We start from the raw sequence: 19,248 nt of genomic DNA, 5'->3' as shown, positions 1-19,248 counted from the left end.
CTAGATCAACTCCCACCGCGCAGGCGCAAAAGTTAACGCTCTTCCGCCTTCCCTGCTCTGCGCTACCTTCTGAGCAGGCGCAGCGTCTCCAACCCGTTCCCTCACCGCGCGACTCGACCCCGGTGAGAGCAGGGGGCGCTCTGCGCATCGCATTTTTGACCCACGACAGCGGCGCGCAGTCTGACGCGACAGATTGCGTCACTTCCGCCCCCTCCCGGGAGGCGGCCCTGGGCCGGTGGCGAGCCCCCGAAGGGAGCCGCAGTAGTACGACGGAAGATGGCGACGAGCGGCGGCGAAGAGGCGGCGGCAGCGGCGCCGGCGCCCGGGGCCTCGGCAACGGGGGCGGATACGACCCCGGGCTGGGAGGTGGCGGTGCGGCCCCTGTTGTCCGCGTCCTACTCCGCCTTCGAGATGAAGGAGTTGCCACAGCTGGTGGCCTCAGTCATCGAGAGGTACCGGGCGGCGGCTCCGGCGGGGCGACTCTGTGGGGGTGGGGAGGGGATTTCGAGCCGGATCGTCTGGACCCGCTTCCCGAGCTGCCTCCTGCCGCTTGGGGATCCCCGCCCCGGCCAGGGCTTCGGGGTTCCTGGGCCCCGGGACACTAGGGCTTGTCCGGGGTTCCTTCCGCCAACCCATGTAAATCACCCCTACCTCAGTTTCCCCTCTTGAGCAAAACTTTTACGACCTCCCTTGCGGGAGGGCGTGGCTGGACACGTTTGAGAGTGACTTTGAGATGCTTTCGCCCCCTTAAGGGAATGTACATGGGGCTGCCCCTTGGGTCAAGTCACGGATGAGTTTGCATTTCTCGCCCTCACTCATCCCCCTAGCCTGGGCCGCAGCGGAGTCCTTTGGTATAATTTAATAACGGTCTTTCCGCGGTGCTGTAATCACTGGGGGCACATGCTATTTCTGTGACTGAAGCCACTAGCTACCATTGATGATCTCTTTTTACGTTGCACTCCTTGTGCGTTCCTACTGTATCGCTTTGATTAAAAACATTTCAGTGTGTGAGTCTGAGAGATCATTTTCCCAGAGGATGTGGGGTGTGTGTGTGGTTCTCTCTCTGCCTCTCATCCCTCTCGCATTAAAATATTATCACACATTCTTTTACAAACGGTGCTATCTATTGGTTTCCTTTTGTGTGTTTTTGTCCTTTTGCACAGTGATTCTTAGCTAGCGAGAGTTGTGTAGGTACAAAGATGGTGATCTCAGAGTGCCCTCCTTTTCCTGACATACCACGCTTAGAGCAGTCTTTCATTAGTTTAATGGTAGTAGACTTTTGCTTTTAAAGCCAGACTCAGTTTCATTTTTCTAGTCATACCGGATTTCAGCAACTCGCTGCAATTGCTAACTGGGTCATTTTAGTTTCATGATGACAAGGGTATATCTAGATGTTATCCAGAGTTTAGAAATTGCTATTTGTTACTCAAAGGAGGCCCATGGTTTGACAAATTGTTTATTTTTATGCTTTTTCTTGTTGTTAGGCTTGTAATCCTTTGAATGCAAAGTTTTTAATAAATTAGAATAAAATAATGGTTGGGTTTGGTAACCTCACAGTCAGCTTTACAGATGGATTTTCCTATCTAATCACTAGGCCAGGAATGTTCTAAAGAGGTAAAGAGGTTTCAAAGATACTACTTTCAAATTATGTAGCTGCTTTTTGTTTTAAACATTTGGATTGGCAGTATTGTTCGTGAATCATACTCATGTTACGTAGAATCAGTAACATTCCAGTCTTTTTAGGGCATTTGCTTTTATTTTTTTCTGGACATGAGCTGGCTGGGTTATAAAGTGTTAATTTGTTGATAGCCTTCTAAAAATCCTGTATTTGGGGTCCATGCCTAAAGCTGTAATACTTAACACCCAACCAAATCCGTCACTAGGTGTGAATCTTGCCATGCATGTAGTAGTGGTTTCTGCCATACCCTCTGTTTGTGCAGATAATCAGGAGTTGCATTTGTAGACATTAATAAGACCTCTCTTTATGGTTTAGAAAAGAAGTCCAAGCTGATGGGTCTTTGGTAACACATACTTTTTTATTGGAAGGCAAGATCTTTTAAGTCTTCTGGTTTTTGGGGCTCAGTTAACTTTGAAAGCCTGTGTGTCCTCTGCAGGCTGTGTGAGAGGAGTATGATCTAAAGAAAAATTTCCAGAAGAAATACCTGGCTTACAAGTTCTTTACAGTGAGAACAGCTAAATGTGCAAGTGTTCAGTTTGTAATAAAGCAGGGGTTGGCAGACGTCCTGTAAATGGCCAGATAGTAAATAATTGTGGGTCATGTGGTCTCTGTGTCAACTGCTCAACTCTGCCATCATTGTGTGAGCAGTCACACACCATACATAAATGAATGGGCATGGCTGTGGTCAAAATTGTATCTGTGGGTACTGAAATTTAAATTTCTTGTAATATCTACGTGTCACAAAATATTCTTTTGATTTTTATTTTTTCAACCACTCTTAGTCATACAAAAACAGGTGATTTGGCCTGCAGGTTTGCCAACCCCTAGCTTGGAACACACAACTTACACCCTGCTATCAGTATTCTGTTTTTCAAAGATTTATTTATTTATTTATTTATTTGGAGACAGAGTCTTGCTCTGTCGCCCAGGCTGGAGTACAGTGGCACAATTTCAGCTCACTGCAACCTACGCCTCCCGGGTTTAAGTGATTCTTGTGCCTCAGCCTCCAGAGTAGCTGGGATTACAGACGTGCGCCACCACATCCAGCTAATTTTTGTGTTTTTAGTAGAGATCAGGTTTCACCATGTTGGCCAGTCTGGTCTTGAACTCCTGACCTCAGGTGATCCGCCCGCCTCAGCCTTCCAAAGTGCTGGGATTATAGGCATGAGCCACCGTGCCCGGCCCAAAGGTTTTATTCATTTGTCTTTCCTTGTCTCCGAGGACCATCTGTTTTTCTGTTGCAGTCTACTACTCTTTTCTTCCTTTTTGATATCCTGGCTCCATCGTGCCAGCTGTTGCTTTCTACCTTGTAGCCTAATTATCCATTGCATTTCTCTCTTAACTGTTGAGAATGATGACATGTGCTCAAGAGACTCCTCAGTACACCACCATTCTAAATCTTCTTTCATACTTGAAATTAAACTTTTGAAGAAAAGGTAGATTATACATTCCAAGGTCTAACCCCTGTTTCTTCAGTTTGACTTTGGAGCCAAACTGAAACAGAGGAGGAATAGATCAACACGGATGAGTTGGAAAGCATACTCTAAAAAGTCTTTGGATTATTTTATTTATTTTAAATATAATTTATTTTTATTTTTTACTTTTTAAGAGATGGGGTCTTGCTATGTTGCCCAGGCTGGAGTGCAGTGGCTATTCCCAGGCACAATCCCACTACTGATCAGCATGGGAGTTTTGACCTTTTCTGTTTCCGACCTGGGCCGGTTCACCCCTCCTTAGGCAACCTGGTGGTCCTCTGCTCCCAGGAGGTCACCATATTGATGCTGAACTTAGTGCAGAAAAGATCGGCATAGAGCACTACAGCCCAGAACTCCTGGACTCAAGCAATCCTCCAGCCTTAGCCTCCCGAGTAGCTGGGACTACAGGCATGCGCCATTGCACCTGGCTAGATTTTTTAAAAGATAAAGATAATCTGAATTTATTTAAAGGGAAGAGTTTTTTTTCCTATTGCCTGTAGGTAGCATGTATTTTAGTAGTAAAGACTACTAAAATCTTTTTTCCTTTGTAAGAGACATGACCTCCCTCTGTTGCCGAGGCTGGAGTACAGTGGGATGATTGTAGCTGACTGCAGCCACAAACTCCTGGGCTCAAAGGATACTCCTACCTCACAGTCTTCTGAGTAGCTACAGTAGCTAGCTAGACTAGAGGTTCCCACCACCAGGCCCAGCTTCAACTCTTTTTAACATTGTTACTTAATACATAGTTTAAAGAACATTTTAAACACATGGTTACTTTTCCAAGCCAGAAATGGAGCACAACTAGCTCAATGGAGCACATGCCATCCATGGGATTAGTTAGTATAATCATTGCAGAATGTAGCCTTCTGTGTTAAGGTACAGATAATTCCTTTCTTAACTCTGTGTAAGATATGCTGGTGACCATGGTTATCACTGAACAATTTGATTGACTCTTTGTAGATAAAAAGGAATATGCTCCTTCCTCTGAGCCAGTTCTTTCTGGGCTGTCCTGGCCTCTTTAATGATAAACCTCTTCAAGGTTTCTGTTTCCAGATATTTGCTAGAATTTAGGGCAAAGAAACCTACTTGGGAAGGGGGAAATTGTTACAACTTTTCCATTAGATAATGCACAGTAATTTCCTAAAAATCTTGAAAGGAAGAAAGGGAGGGACTAATGCTGTGATCTTTTGAATTTATAAACAATAGGATATAAAATGATAATTGACCTACAGGAAAAAAAAAAGAGTCTGCCACTGAAAGATACAGTATGATTGTAAGATTAGTACTTGTGACTAATGTTTCTATATCTTAGTATCACGTTAACCACAGATTTGTCAAGAGTACAAGGGAAGTAGTATCTGAAAGACAGTTTTCAGTTCTTTGGTTAACATGCAGCAGATTATAGAAAGAAAGATAGGAATAAGCATGATGTATTCTGTATATACTTCAGAGTACATGAAACTGATGAGGGGAAAGGAGCTTGTGGAATTTCTGATCATATTATCATATTGATAATATGATATTGAAGAGGGAGAAGGGAGGTGAATCCATAGTCTTTTATGATGCCCCCTCCTCAGATTTCCATTTCTTCCTAAAAAGAGCTAGATTTTTCCAGACCCTGCCAGTTCTTTTTTCACTTACACATCAAATTGGATTTCTCTGACCTGGCTGCTTAGCTGCTGTTTCCCTTTGTACTCTGCATCACATTTATTTGGTATGGAGTATAAAAGCTTCAGATTCTCTATCAGCGGTGTTTCAGGCTCAGTGGTGCTGTTGTTGCAGTTTGTTAGGAGCAGCAGGTGATTTAGGAAGATAGCTTGACCAACCAGAGCAAAGATATACATTCACTTTTGTCTCTTGATTTTTCTTCCTGTGCATTATATTTACTTCAATTTCTTCATTCTCCTTCCTACTCAGCCTTCTGCCCTCTGTTCCATTTTTCCATTGCTTATCCTCTGGTGTCTTGGTGTCTGTCATTTTCTCAGGGAACGAGGGTGAGGTCGGAAATTATAGCAGCACATCCATATTAGCTGACTCATGCACACTGTTTCTTTAAAATCAAGAGATATGCCAGCATGGTGGCTCACGCCTGTAATCCCAGCACTTTGGGAGGCCGAGGCAGGTGGATCACGAGGTCAGGAATTTAAGACTAGCCTGACCAAGATGGTGAAACTCCATCTCTACTAAAAATACAAAAATTAACTAGGCATATTGGTGGGTGCCTATAATCCCAGCTACTCAGGAGGCTGAGGCAGAGAATTGCTTGAACCCTGGAGGCGGAGATTGCAGTGAGCTGAGATCGTGCCACTGTACTCCAGCCTTGGCGACAGAGTGAGACTCCGTCTCAAACAAACAAACAAAAACAAGAGATATGACAATGTTCATTACTTCTCTGTTTCCTCCTTCAAATCTTTAAAACCAGTTTTTCCCAGGTTTATCTTTAGTTGCCTTATGCACATTGTAAGTAGAGCTGAAGACTGCTCCATTTTTTCTCTGCCAATGTCTATCTTTCCCTAAAATGCATTCTTCCTGTTTTTTTTTTTTTTTTTATTATTATTTGGAGGTGGAGTCTTGCTCCCATCGCACGGTCTGGAGTGCAGTGGCACGATCTGGGCTCACTGCAACCTCCACCTCCCTGGTTCAAGCGATTCTCCTTCCTCAGCCTCCTGAGTAGCTGGGATTACAGGTGTGCGCCACCATGCCCTGCCAATTTTTTGTATTTTTAGTTGAGATGAGGTTTCACCATGTTGGCCAGGCTAGTCTCAAACTCCTGACACATCAGGTGATCCACCCGCCTCGGCCTCCCAAAATGCTCGGATTACAGGGCTGAGCCACTGGGCCTGGCCTTCCTGTTTCTTTATTGGAATAAGGATGTTGTGTATTTCTAGGCGAGGAAGTGGGGCTCATTAGATAACAATAGGATGACATTGAACCAGGCAATTAGATGAGTTAACGCCTATTTTTTTTGATATGCTTCATTATCAGAATGGGTATGAAAGCAGTGGACTAAGTCCATCCTTTGGGTGGGCAGTTTTTCTCTTAGATTTGGTAAACCCGTTCAGCTGGAAAAAGTCGGGGTAAGCAACTCTGAACTTTGGAAATAAAGCAGGGAAGGTAAATAAACTGAGTAAATAACATCAAATTACAGAATGGGAAAGCCTTAGAACTATGAATAAGAAAGCATAAGGCTGGAAGTGAAGGAAAAGCTAAGTATATGAGGTAGAAACGGGGACTTAGTAGGGAGTTTTCTGCTGTACATGTGAGCCTTAAAACTGTGTTTAGTCACCAGGAACTTTTGAGTGCTGCTTGTTGTTTAAAGGTTTTTGTTTCCTCCTTTTTGTATCCCGACAAATGGAAAATGACCCTCAGTGGGCAGGAGGATCCTTGCACACATCATATATGCTCCATAAATATTTTTTCTTGGTGAAGGAGTTATTCTAAGTTAGGGACTAATCTTTGATACATACCCGTTTATCCTTGATAGATCTCTAAATAGCAAAGTGCTTGCAATGCCAGTTATTTGAGGTGATTTATCACTGACATTGGCCCCTTCCAAATAGTGACTTGTCCTTCTGGCTCATGTGTTCATTTGGCAAGTAGATAGTCTTACGGGCAGTGAATGGAGTGTTCACTCTGTTTACGTTTCCCTTCTTAGGTTGATACTTTTTTTTTTTTTTTGAGTTGGTGTCTCACTCTTTTGTCCAGGCTGGAGTACAGTGGCACAATCTCTGCTTACTGCAACCTCTGCCTCTTGGGTTCAGGCGATTCTTGTGTCTCAGCTTCCTGAGTAGCTGAGACCACAGGTGGGTGCTGCCACACCTGGCTAATTTTTGTATTTTTAATAGAGACAGGGTTTCAGCATATTGGCCAGGCTGGTCTCAAACTCCTGACCTCAGGTGATCCACCTGTCTCAGCCTCCCAAAGTTCTGGGATTACTTGGTTGAGCCACTGGTTGCAATGTGCCCCACCATAGGTTGATACTTTTTGCTGGGGATTGACTCACTAAGGAAACTGTTCAGCCACATTGTTGTTTTTTCCATTTAATAAGACACATTTTAGTCTTGGCTTCACCTTCATGTGTCATCAGTTGTGGATTAGCACCTGATTTGATAGAGAGAATGACTTAAAATGTATCCAACCTTTAAACCTAGTTGGGCTCTAGATTTTTTCAGAAGAGGGCATTTCCCCAGCTAAGGATAAGGGATGTGGTTAAAAAAGAACAAAATCACTGACTCTGTTGTGATCTTACTTTAGTCTACAGTCAGGGAGTTGGGGTAGGGGATGACGCTGGTACCCAGTGAATTTTGGATTTTAGCACTGATCATATGATTTCTTACCTGGAATTGTTGATTCCTTTTAAATTACTGCTTATGGGCCAGCCTTATTTGGTCTGAAAATTGGTTTCTTTAATCTGTATTTCTGCTAACAGTATATTGAGTACTCTGGTTTGCCCCTTTTTGACCATCAGTAATAAAGGCATATTAGCGATTGGTCCTTGCCAGTCAGTAATATGGAACTTATTGATATCCTCTTATGTCTTTACTTGCATTTCATTAGTTCTGCTTGAGTTTGAAAATGTTTTCTGTTTGTTAGTCTCTGCTTCTTACTAAGCCTAATGACCTTGAATGGGATATTTAATTTTAATTCTCTGTGCTTCATTTTCCCAATCTTTTTTTGAGACAGAGTGTCGCCGTATTGCCCAGCCCGGAGTGCAGTGGTGCAATCTTGGCTCACTGCAATCTCCACCTCCTGGGTTCAAGCAATTCTGCCTCAGCCTCCTGTGGAGCTGAGACTATAGGCACGTTCCACCACGCCCGGCTAATATTTGTATTTTTAGTGGAGATGGGTTTTCACCATGTTGGCTAAGCTGGTCTTAAACTCCTGACCTCACGTGATTCAACTGCCTCGTCTTTCCCAATCTTGAATGGGAATAGGATGATGATACTACCTACCAGGTTGTAAGGATTAAATAATGTCATATCCATAAAGGGGTATCTGGCACATAGTAAGTGCTAAGTAGATGCTGGCTGAATTATTATTATTTTTGCAGTGAATCAGAAATCCTGCACCATGAGAAGCAGTACGAGCCATTCTACTCATCTTTTGTTGCACTTTCCACACACTATATCACAACAATTTGCAGTCTCAGTAAGTATTCCACTCTTGTCACTCCCTTCTGAGGGCTTGTGAATAGGGGGACTGTTTATCCTCTTGACAGAGTATCTGAAAAATTGTTAATAAAATCTAGGTTTTAGCACTCCTAAGCCGGTCACCCAAAAGTGGAGACAACTGTTAGCCAGGATGAGGATCCAGGGGTTCCCTTATCTAGGCTAACCAAGTGGAGTTTTAAAACTGCTTGTCTTGGACACCTGCTTTTAACTATTAAGTCAACTTCCTTTCCCTTCTTAATCCAAAGCATTTTATTGATTTCTCATGTAATTACTGGTGTGTTAAATCTACTTGGGGGGAAGGGGTGGTGGATACTGACCTCTGGAGTTAGCAGCCACTAACCAAGGCGCTATTCCTTGTTTGATTTTGGTGAGGATGTGAATTCTCCTTTGTGTTCTCTGGTATATGAAGGGATTTCAACTTGAGATCTCCATTTCCTTCATTTTTTTACCCCCAAAATGGCTAAGCCCTATTTTACATTTCTGAATTTTTACATTTTCTAAAAATCCTAATTCAAATAGTTCTGAAGCATTCTAATTATTTTAATTTTGTTTTTTTAGAGACAGGGTCTTGCTCTGTCATGCAGGCTGGAGTACAGTGGCATGATTATAGCTCACTGCACCCTTGAACTCCTGGGTTTTAGTGATTCTCCTGCCTCAGCCTCCTCAGTCCTAGCCGGGACTACAGGTGCAAGCCACCATGTCCAATTAATATTTTAATTTTTTTGTAGAGACACAGTCTCCCTCTGTTGCCTAGGCTGAACTTCTGGGCTCAAGCAATCCTCTTACTTTGACCTCCCAAAGTGCTGGGATTACAGGCAGGAGCCACCATATTTGTTTATTGGACTAGTTTACTAAGCAAGTAAACTGAGAGGAAACTGTAGAGTTGCTGAGTAATCCTTCAGTGTCTGTCCAATACTGTTTATTACAGGCACTGGCTACTGGTGGAAGAATCAAGTTTAGCTTGGAGAAACTTTATATAAGGAAGCCATTTTATTGTTTTAAATTAAACTGAAAGATTTTATTTATTTATTTATTTATTTTGAGATCAGGTTATGAGACTACCTTTTTGTATTTTTAGTAGAGATGGGGTTTTGCCATGTTGGCACAAGCTGGTCTTGAACTCCTGGGCTCAAGTGATCCACCCGCCTCAGCCTCCTGAAGTGCTGGGATTACAAGTGCGAGCCTCTATGCCTGACCAGGACTTCATTTTAGAATCCATAGAAAGGAGTAGTAGTATTGTTTAGTGCAAGTTTGTCCATCTCACTGTCTTGAGGGCCACAGGTGGCCCAGGATGGCTTTGAATTTGGCCCAACACAAATTCATAAACTTTCCTAAAACATTATGAGCATTATGAGATTTTTTTTTTTGCCTTTTTTTTTTTTTTAAAGAGCTCATTAGCTATCATTACTGTTAGTGTATTTTATGTGTGGCCCAAGACAATTCTTCCAGTGTAACCCAGGGAAGCCAAAAGATTTCACATTGCTGGTTTAGTGGTTAAGGACATAAAGTCTAGAGGCTGACTGCCTGGATTTAAATCTGGCTGTGTGACTTTGGTCAGGTCATTTAGTTAGCTCATCTGTTACAAATGGACAGGGGATAATACGAATATTTGTTCATAGAATTGGTTTAAGAATTAAATGAGTTAATGCATTTGAAGGGCTTGGCACTGGTGTGATGTAAGTATTTCCTATTAAAATTATCCTAATTTTTAGTAAATATGAGATAAACTGATCTGATAGTTATTGATGTCAAAATGCCTTTGTTTGCCCCTTGGGTTTTTGGCTCTGAATAATTGTTCTGATATTGGGAATGTTGGATATAGAGCTCAATACTTATTTTGCTTGATTTAATGACCAAGGCTGAGCAGTTTGAAATTGAGTAATGTTTATTACTTTCTCAGTTCCCCGGAACCAACTTCAGTCAGTGGCAGCAGCCTGTAAAGTTCTAATTGAGTTTTCTCTCCTGCGTCTGGAGAATCCAGATGAGGCTTGTGCTGTGTCCCAGGTGAGAGTGATGGACCCATTTCTTGCCCTTATTCTGAAGCAGTATTGTGACTGACTAGTGGAATAGAGCAGAGGTCAGTGAACTTTTTCTGTAATAAGCCAGATAGGAAATTATTTGCAGCCCGTATGTTATCTATTGCAGCTAGTTAACTGCCTTTTTAGTGTGAAAGCAACTCAAGATTAATATGTAAATGATGAACGTGGCTGTGTTCCAGTAAACTTTATTTACAAAAACAGGCAGTAGGTGAATTGGAACTGTAGTTTGGCAACCTCTGGTACATGGAGTTACAGAGTCTTCTCAAGGATTGCAAATTACATACCTACAGGGGCCAGGTAGGTAACAGAAAATGAGCAAAGTATGCTAGTTGAGAAGATTGTAGCCCCAACTAAAGGGGCCAACCCTCTTTGGCTGTAGCTCATTACTGCCCTGCAGGAATGGAGGTGCAAGGTTGCTATGCTGTGAATTATTTGAAAGTGAGAAGTTTGGATTTGCATGTGAATCTTTTCATTCACTTCAAATTTTAAAAAAATACTGTGAAAATAATAAGACAAATCTGTGAGCTAGGTATGGTCTAAGGACATCAGCTTGCAGTCTTTGCTTCAGTGTTTATATGAACCTAAATTTGGCCCTGTGCCAGTTAGAATTCCCCAGAGTAGAATTTTCTGAAAGATATGTTTGCATTTGTTTTCTTTTCAGAAACACTTGATTCTCCTAATCAAGGGCCTGTGCACTGGCTGTAGCCGACTAGATAGAACTGAAATTATCACATTTACAGCAATGATGAAATCCGCCAAGCTGCCCCAAACAGTGAAGACACTTTCCGATGGTGGGTGTTCCTTCCACAGACCTGATGATATGGCCACCTCCGTGGCACCTTTTCTATGGCACCTTTGCCTTCTAGTGGCACTTTCCTTAGCCCTTTTTTTGATTTTGTATTTTACAGTGGAAGATCAGAAAGAGCTGGCCTCACCAGTAAGTCCTGAGTTGAGGCAAAAGGAGGTACAGATGAATTTTTTGAACCAGCTGACCTCAGTTTTTAACCCTAGAACTGTAGCATCACAACCTATCAGTCCACAGACTCTGGTGAGTTTCTTGAGTCAAATGTCTTCTTCTCTGTGAGATTTCTTAAGATGATAACATTAGAGGAGAAAAAGTAATGTGTTTTATGTTTGATATAAAATGATATACATGTCTGTGGGACAAAACAAATTGAGGAATACAAAATAAAACAAGGAAAATTCACCATAACTCCTTCTGTCCACAGTTATTACTGTTTTGATGACTATTCTAGGGTTCTCTCAAAGCACATAAACAAATGTAAGGTGTATGTACAGTTTGCCATATAAAGGCATCACTCCATACTAGTTATAGAACATTATTTTAAAGCTGCATATTTTTTTTCCTCCTCTTGGGAATGTAAACTATATTTTCTCCAACATTAGTAAAGAATTTTCCCTTTGTTAACTGGGAAGCCTAGAGAGTATTCATGCAGCTACTGCTCCCTATTGATGGTTGGTTTGGTGAAGAGATAATAGTATCTTCATAGGCCCTATGTTTCTTTTCAGGTGGAAGGAGAAAATGACGAGCAGTCATCCACAGATCAAGCCTCAGCTATCAAAACCAAGAATGTGTTCATAGCTCAGAATGTGGCTAGTCTTCAAGAGCTTGGTAAGAGTCCCAGCTGTTGTCAGAAAGCTGATTTCTAGGCTGTCAGAAATTCCTAAGTGTGCTTCTGTCATGTGGAAAAGTATCAAGCATGAGACAAAGGCCTGTTTGTAAGGTCATGGTTTTCATTCGTTTAGGTGGCTCAGAGAAGCTACTCCGTGTGTGTTTGAACCTGCCATATTTTCTACGCTATATCAATCGGTTTCAAGATGCAGTGTTAGCTAATTCCTTCTTCATAATGCCTGCAACAGTAGCAGATGCCACTGCTGTTCGTAATGGGTAAGTTGCCTCATGGTGCACATGCTTTACTTTTTTGTTATTGTTTTGTTTTGTTTTGAGACAGGATCTTGTTCTGTCACTCAGGCTGGAGTGCAGTGGTGCGATCTCAGCTCACTGTAACCTCTGTCTCCTGGGCTTAAGCAATTCTCCCACTTCAGCCTTCTGAGGAGCTGGAACTATAGGCATACACCACCATGCCTGGTTAATTTTTGTCTTTTTTGTAGAGTTGGGGTTTTGCCATATTACCCAGGCTGGTCTTGAACTCCTGGGCTCAAGCAGTCCTCCCGCCTTGGGCTCCTAAGTGTTGGGATTATAGGCGTGAGCCTCTGTCGGGCCCATGCTGATAATTTCTTTAACTGTCACATTATAGAAGGGAATGATTCTAAGAGACATTTGTCGATCTCTGTTATGTTCCAGCTTTCATTCACTGGTGATTGATGTAACTATGGCATTGGATACCCTTTCTCTCCCTGTGTTGGAACCTCTCAATCCTTCTCGTCTACAAGATGTGACAGTCCTCAGCCTAAGTTGTCTGTATGCAGGTGAGAAGTTATTATATCTGCTGTCATTTTCTCAGTCAAGCACAGATACACTTTCAGGAAACCATGAAAATCCTTCTGAATACTCTACTCATCCCCCTTTACTTGCTCCCTTTCCCCAAGGATCATCTAACATTGCATCAGGGTGAAATGAGGTCTCAATAGGAATCTTTGTAAATGGTCCTGTTGTTTCACTGCTGCCATTGTGTTATAGGCGTATTTGATTTTATAGTATGTGCAGATATTAAGTATTTACTATATAAAAAGGAAAGTGCCAAAGACTGTTGGGATATTGAAATGAACTATGTGTAGTCTCTGCCCTCAAGGAACCTATAACAGAGCAGCAAAGAACACATAGGGCTAAATAGTATAATATAAAACAGGATGATAAAGGCAATAAGAGAAATATAGAATATTTTGGGTACACAAGAGGGGGATTGAGTCTTGCTATGACGTCAGGTTTGAAGAAGGCTTCGTGGAACATGGTATCTGTTTATGTTGATAAATGCGAAGAATGATATTCTTTAAGCTTCCATAAAATCCCCTTTCTTCCTGTTGATCTTTGAAGCAGGGCCTGACACCTGGTGTTTACTCTTTTTTAAGTTATTGTTAAAAGGACTTTTTAGTCCAGGTCACTGATCCTTGGCTTTAAGTTCCAAGACATATCATATCTCTAGTATGTGTTAGAAATTACAGCAATTTCAGAAGATTACTTGGTTTTGCAAGTGAGGATTTGAGTAGATTGTCTTGGAAACCTGACCTTGGGAACACCAAGAAATTGCTGAGGTTGATCTCCCTGCATTCTCTGAACAGTTTTAATTTGAACATCTATGTGTGAATAGGAATGTAAAGATAAAGCCATCTCTGCCCTCAAGGATTTTACTGTCTTTTAGAGGATATTAGTAAATTACTTTTGTAAGTAAAGAAACTGAGTGAGAGATGAGAAAGTGCTTTGGAAGTTTAGAGGAGGGAGAGCTCACTTTCAGTTGAGAAAGGCAGTAATCATGGAGGAGTTCTGATGTTGATTCTTAAGTCAGGTAGGATCTTGGCTTGGCTATTTCTAGGCAGAGGCAAAAGCAGACAAAAAGTATCCGAGAGTTTGGGGGAATATACTGCATAAATGTGTGTGTGTGTGTGTGTGTGTGTGTGTGTGTGTGTGTGTAAGTAAGTGAGTCTGTAGGTTTTATGGCTGTTCGTGGGTGTTGTATAATTGGACAGAAAGTAAGACTCAATTAGAGATGCAGATGAAGTCATTTGGACCATATCCTGTAGATAGTAGAGACCATTAAAGATTCTGAGCTGTGAGAGGGTCTGAGGTATATTTTAGGAAGAACATTCAGGCAGTAGCATACAAGGTATTTTGGTGTGGGGAAATGTTGGAGACAGGGAAATTGCTTAGGAGGAATTTGCAGTCATTCAGGCAGGACACATTTAGGGCCTCAGCTAGGACAGCAGCACTAAGAGTAGAAACTTAAGGATGCATGTGAAAATATGTTCTCTCGTGACTAATTTCCAGTATTGAACTTCCTTGTGCTCTGCTGTTGATTTTGCATTTTTAAATTTGCGGTTTATTTAATTTGATTTCCATGGAATTTCACAACCCTCACATGGATCTCAGTGTGTTCAGTAAGTGATTAAAGTCAGTAAGGACTAGAGATTCTTTAAAGATTCATAGTTGGATTAAAGATCCCAAAGCTGGTTTGTTAAAATTTGATCACTTGGGATTTGATTTAAGGAAAGAGATTTGGCTATGATGTCTTTGAGGAATTCCAGGTATGGGATTTTTTTTCATAATCTTAAAATTTATTTTAATTTTTTGAAATTACTAGATTTTATTATTTATTTATTTAAGAAATATGGTCTTGCTATGTTGCCCAGGCTGGATTTGAACACCTAGGCTCAAGTGATCCTCTCACTTCAGCCTCTTGAGCCCACTATGCCTGGCTCTAGATTTTAGTTTTAATTAATTAGTTAATTAATTTTTTTTGAGATGAAGTTTCACTCTTTTGCCCAGGCTGGAGTGCAGTGGCACGATCTCTTGGGATTTGATCGTTACAACCCCTGCCCCTGCCGGGTTCAAACAATTCTCCTGCTTCAGCCTCTAGAGTAGCTGGGATTATAGGTGCCTGCCACCACACCTGGCTATATTTTGTATTTTTAATAGAGACAGGGTTTTGCCATGTTGGCGAGGCTGGTGTCGAACTCCTGACCTCAGGTGATCCAGCCACCTTGGCCTCCCAAAGTGCTAGGATTACAGGCATGAGCCACCATGCCCGGCCCATTTATTTTTATTACTTTTTTTTTTTTTGGGACGGAATCTTAGTGTTTCGGCCAAGTGGGAGTGTAGTCGACCAATCATAACTCACTGTAGTCTCAAACCCCTGGGTGCAAACGATCCTTCCACATCAACTACCCGAGTAACTGGAACTAGAGGCATGTGCCACCACATCTGGCTTAGATTTTAATTTTAAAGCAGTTTTAGATTTATAGAGTTCCCATATACTCCCTCTCCCCTACAGCTAGTTTCTCTTATCAATAATACTTTTAATTAATGTGGTCTATTTATTATTGATGAACCACTATTGAGGTATTATTAACTGAAGTCCATAGTTTACATTGGGGTTCCCTTTTTGTGTTGTACAGGTCTGTGGGTTTTGACAGATGTATAGTGTCATGTATCCATGATTGCCATATTGTATAAAATAGTTTCACTGCCCTAAAAATCCCCTTTGCTCCACCTGTTCATTCCTTACCCCATCCCTTGACCCCTGGTAACATCACTGATCTGTTTACTATCTCTCTAGTTTTACCTTTTCTAGAATATCATGTAGTTGGTATCATACAATAAGCAAGATTTTCAGATTGGCTTCTTTCTCTTAGCAATATGCATATAGGTTCCTCCGTGTCGTCTTATGGCTTAATAGTCCATTTCTTTTTATTGCTGAATTAATATTCCATTATATGGATATACCATAATTTATCTGTTCACCTGTTGAAGGACATTTGTGTATATTGTGTGTGTGTGTGTGTGTGTGTGTGTGTCTGTGTAGTTTTTAGCTTATTTGGATAAATACCTAGGAGTCTGGTTGCTGAATTGTATGGTAAACCTGTTTATTCTTGCTCTTAATGGAATTTATTTTAAGTAATCAAATCACGGAATTGCTTGTGGGTGGAGTGTGCTTTTGTGTTTCAGCTTTGGTGGATTCTTGGGTGTACTCCATGGCTGAGACCTGTACATCATCTTTTTCAGGTGTGAGTGTGGCGACCTGCATGGCCATCCTGCATGTGGGTAGTGCCCAACAAGTGCGGACAGGGTCCACGAGCTCCAAAGAAGACGACTATGAAAGTGACGCAGCTACAATTGTCCAGAAATGTGTAAGCCAAAGATCTGGGGATAAGGGAACCTTGATTGTTCAAATGAGGGCGTATGGCCAGTTCATGACAGAGGAAAGAATTGAGTATCTTCCACGTTACTTTCCCTGGTAGTAGTAGGTCTAAGAGGTAAGCATCCAGATTGTTGATTTGGTATACTGGTTTTGCATAGGTGCTTCTCTGTCTCTGTTACCTCTGAGGAACACACTTGAAAGATTAGCCATTAATTCAGCAGATATGTTTGAGGGCTTTCTGTGTGTCAGTGTACTTTTAGGGGAATGCAGTAAACAGGAAAATTTTGGATTGTGATTAAGTGTGCTGAAACAATACATTATGATTGAAAGTGATCTGGGCCGGGTGTGTGGCTCATGCCTGTAATCCCAGCACTTCTGGAGGCCGAGGCGGGTAGATCACCTGAAGTCAGGAGTTCAAAACCAGCTCTACTAAAAATACAAAAATTGGCCAGGCGTGGTGGCGCATACCTGTAATTTCAGCTACTTGGGAGGCTGAGGCAGGAGAATCGCTTGAGCCTGGGAGGTAGAGGTTGCAGTGAGCCAAGATCACACCATTGCACTCCAGCCTGGACAACAAGAGTGAAACTCCGTCTTAAAAAAAAAAAGAAAAAACCAGTGATCTGATGTGGAGCTGGGCATGCTGCTTTTGATTGGGAGGAGGGATGTCTTCTGAGAAGGTGACATTTGATCCAAATGAAAAGAGGAAGTCAACTCCATGTGAAGGTCAAGGGAAATGTGATGGAATGGTATCATTATAAAGAGGATACTGAACTCTTCAAGTCAAATTGATTTGGGTATGAGTAGCATTTCTAATGAAATATGCCAGCTTGTTCAGATTTTTGTGTCTGTTTGATATTGTACAGCTTGAAATCTATGACATGATTGGACAAGCAATCAGCAGTTCTCGCCGGGCTGGTGGGGAGGTAAGAAGCATATCTCTGTAGCATACTTCCTATCTTGTCCTCTCTGAGATGTGAATATCTCTGTGGTTATATTTTTTATTTTGTGCTTTTTACAACAGCACTATCAGAATTTCCAGTTGCTAGGTGCTTGGTGCTTACTAAACAGCCTTTTCCTCATACTGAACCTCAGTCCTACTGCGTTGGCTGATAAGGGGAAAGAGAAAGACCCGCTGGCTGCCCTCCGAGTCAGAGACATCCTTTCTCGTACTAAAGAGGGAGTGGGCTCTCCTAAACTGGGGCCTGGAAAAGGGTATGTGTCTACTTGATTATAACTTTTATTTTATTTCCTTAATATATTATATTGACAAGGACCTCTTCATATCAATAGGAAAATTTGCCTTCCTACCTGGTTTGAATTTAAGAACTAAGACAATGATCATGATCTACTATCTCCACAGCATAGCTTTGTGATTTTTAGAAAAGTCACTCATTCTCTTTGATCCTGTTTCTTCATCTATCAGAGGGAAAAAATATCCGTGTAATGTGTATTTCAGGAATTTTATGAAGTTCAAATCAGAAAAAAACATGTTTCTGTCTTGTAAAGTGGGCTTGTTTGACTTGGAGTTGGGTACTTGCAGGTGTAACCCGTAAGATGGTAATGTTATCAGAGCGTCCTGGTTTACTTCCTCCTATTGTTTTGATAAAATCTGGGAAATAATTCCTGCTTGCTAGGAAAGAAGAGATATGACCAATGTGCTGTTCAGGTTTCATTTTCTAAACCCAGGTATTTCTGGATTTTATTTTTTATTCAATCTGTATCATATACTGGGCCCTATTCTAGGCATTGAGGATATAGCACTAAACAAAGTGATGTCTTTGTCTTTATGGAATTTATTTTATGTCTGGAGAAATAGCGAACAAATCTAACAAGTAGATTATAGATAATCATATATTAAATGTTGTGAAGAAAAAGATGTCAGAGTGAAGGGCCGGAGAGTCATAGCGGGTTTTATATTGTATTATATATTTATTTTTTAAACATTTTTATTTTATTTTATTTTGAGACAGAGTCTCGTTCTGTCACCCAGGCTGCAGTGCAGTGGTGTGATCTTGGCTCACTGCAACCTCTGCCTCCTGGGTTCAAGCAGTTCTCCTGCCTCAGCCTCCCAAGTAGCTGGGACTACAAGTGCGTGCCACCACGCCTGGCTAATTTTTGTATTTTTAGTAGAAATGAGGTTTCACTATGTTGGTCAGGCTGGTCTTGAACTCCTGACCTCATGAGCCACTGTGCCTGGCCTAAATTCTATTTAATTTTAATTTAATTTATTTTAATTTAATTTTATTTTTTTGAGATAGAGTCTCACTCTGTTGCCCAGGCTGGAGTGCAGTGGCTTGATCATGGTGCACTGTATCTTCCACTTCCCAGGTTCAAGCAATTCTCATGCCTCAGCCTCCCAAGTTGCTGGGATTACAGGTACATGCCACCACACCCGTCTAATTTTTGTGTTTTTAGTAGAGACGGGGTTTTACCATGTTGGCCAGGCTGGGTCTCAAACTCCTGGCCTCAAGTGATCTGCTCACCTCAACCTCCTAGAGTGCTGGGATTATAGGTGTGAGCCACTGTACCCAGCCCAGGGCTATTGTTTTAGTTAGGATGATCCAGAAAGGGCTCCAAAGACATGATGTAGAGACCATGTGTTAGGTGACAGAGAGACCCATGTAAGTATTTGGCATAGAATTGTTCAGGTTTGAGGTGTAAGTACAATTGACATTTCTGAGGATCAGCAAGGTCAGTGTGGCTAAAATAGAGAAACCAAGGGGGAGAGTGGTAGAAAATTAGGTCAGACAGGTAGCCAGTGGCCAGATCATCTAGGGCCAAGTGCAGTCAGTAACTGTTAGAGGGATTAAACATGGGAGAGATATGACCTGATTTATTGGTGACCTGAGAATAGACTGCAGGGCATAAGACAAGAAGGAGGGAGGATAGTTAGCAGCTAATGTGTTATTCCAGATGAGAGATGAAGGTGTCTTGGAGTAGGGTGATGTGGCAAAGACAGAGAAAAGAGGTCAATTTGGAATATATTTGAAAGGTACAGCTGAAAGGATTTACTGATGGCTTGCATGTTGGGTGTGAAAAAGACCATGATTT

At 41.7% G+C, this 19,248-nt stretch overlaps 1 protein-coding gene across 4 annotated transcripts in view; it reads left to right on the top strand.

The window, feature by feature from the left end:
* The first annotated feature begins 258 nt into the window (after positions 1-258).
* UBR4 (ubiquitin protein ligase E3 component n-recognin 4) overlaps positions 259-19,248 on the top strand; it is a 139,581-nt gene continuing 120,591 nt past the window's right edge. For 3 of the 4 annotated variants that reach the window (XM_064363364.1, XM_064363365.1, XM_064363363.1), the window contains exons 1-11: positions 356-452; positions 8,204-8,301; positions 10,225-10,328; positions 11,025-11,154; positions 11,272-11,411; positions 11,894-11,996; positions 12,131-12,272; positions 12,690-12,814; positions 16,062-16,186; positions 17,061-17,120; positions 17,219-17,409. In XM_064363364.1, coding sequence (XP_064219434.1) covers positions 412-452; positions 8,204-8,301; positions 10,225-10,328; positions 11,025-11,154; positions 11,272-11,411; positions 11,894-11,996; positions 12,131-12,272; positions 12,690-12,814; positions 16,062-16,186; positions 17,061-17,120; positions 17,219-17,409 — 1,259 coding nt within the window. In that variant the 5' untranslated portion in view covers positions 356-411. Of the gene's footprint in view, positions 453-8,203; positions 8,302-10,224; positions 10,329-11,024; positions 11,155-11,271; positions 11,412-11,893; positions 11,997-12,130; positions 12,273-12,689; positions 12,815-16,061; positions 16,187-17,060; positions 17,121-17,218; positions 17,410-19,248 lie in introns of all 4 variants that reach the window. The other variant, XM_021668430.2, reaches the window with a different exon arrangement.

Source organism: Aotus nancymaae, unplaced genomic scaffold (assembly GCF_030222135.1).
Source record: "Aotus nancymaae isolate 86718 unplaced genomic scaffold, 86718_ANA_hifiasm-v0.15.2.pri h1tg000053l, whole genome shotgun sequence".
Lineage (NCBI taxonomy): Eukaryota > Metazoa > Chordata > Mammalia > Primates > Aotidae > Aotus > Aotus nancymaae.
This window is presented reverse-complemented; position numbering and strand designations above follow the sequence as displayed.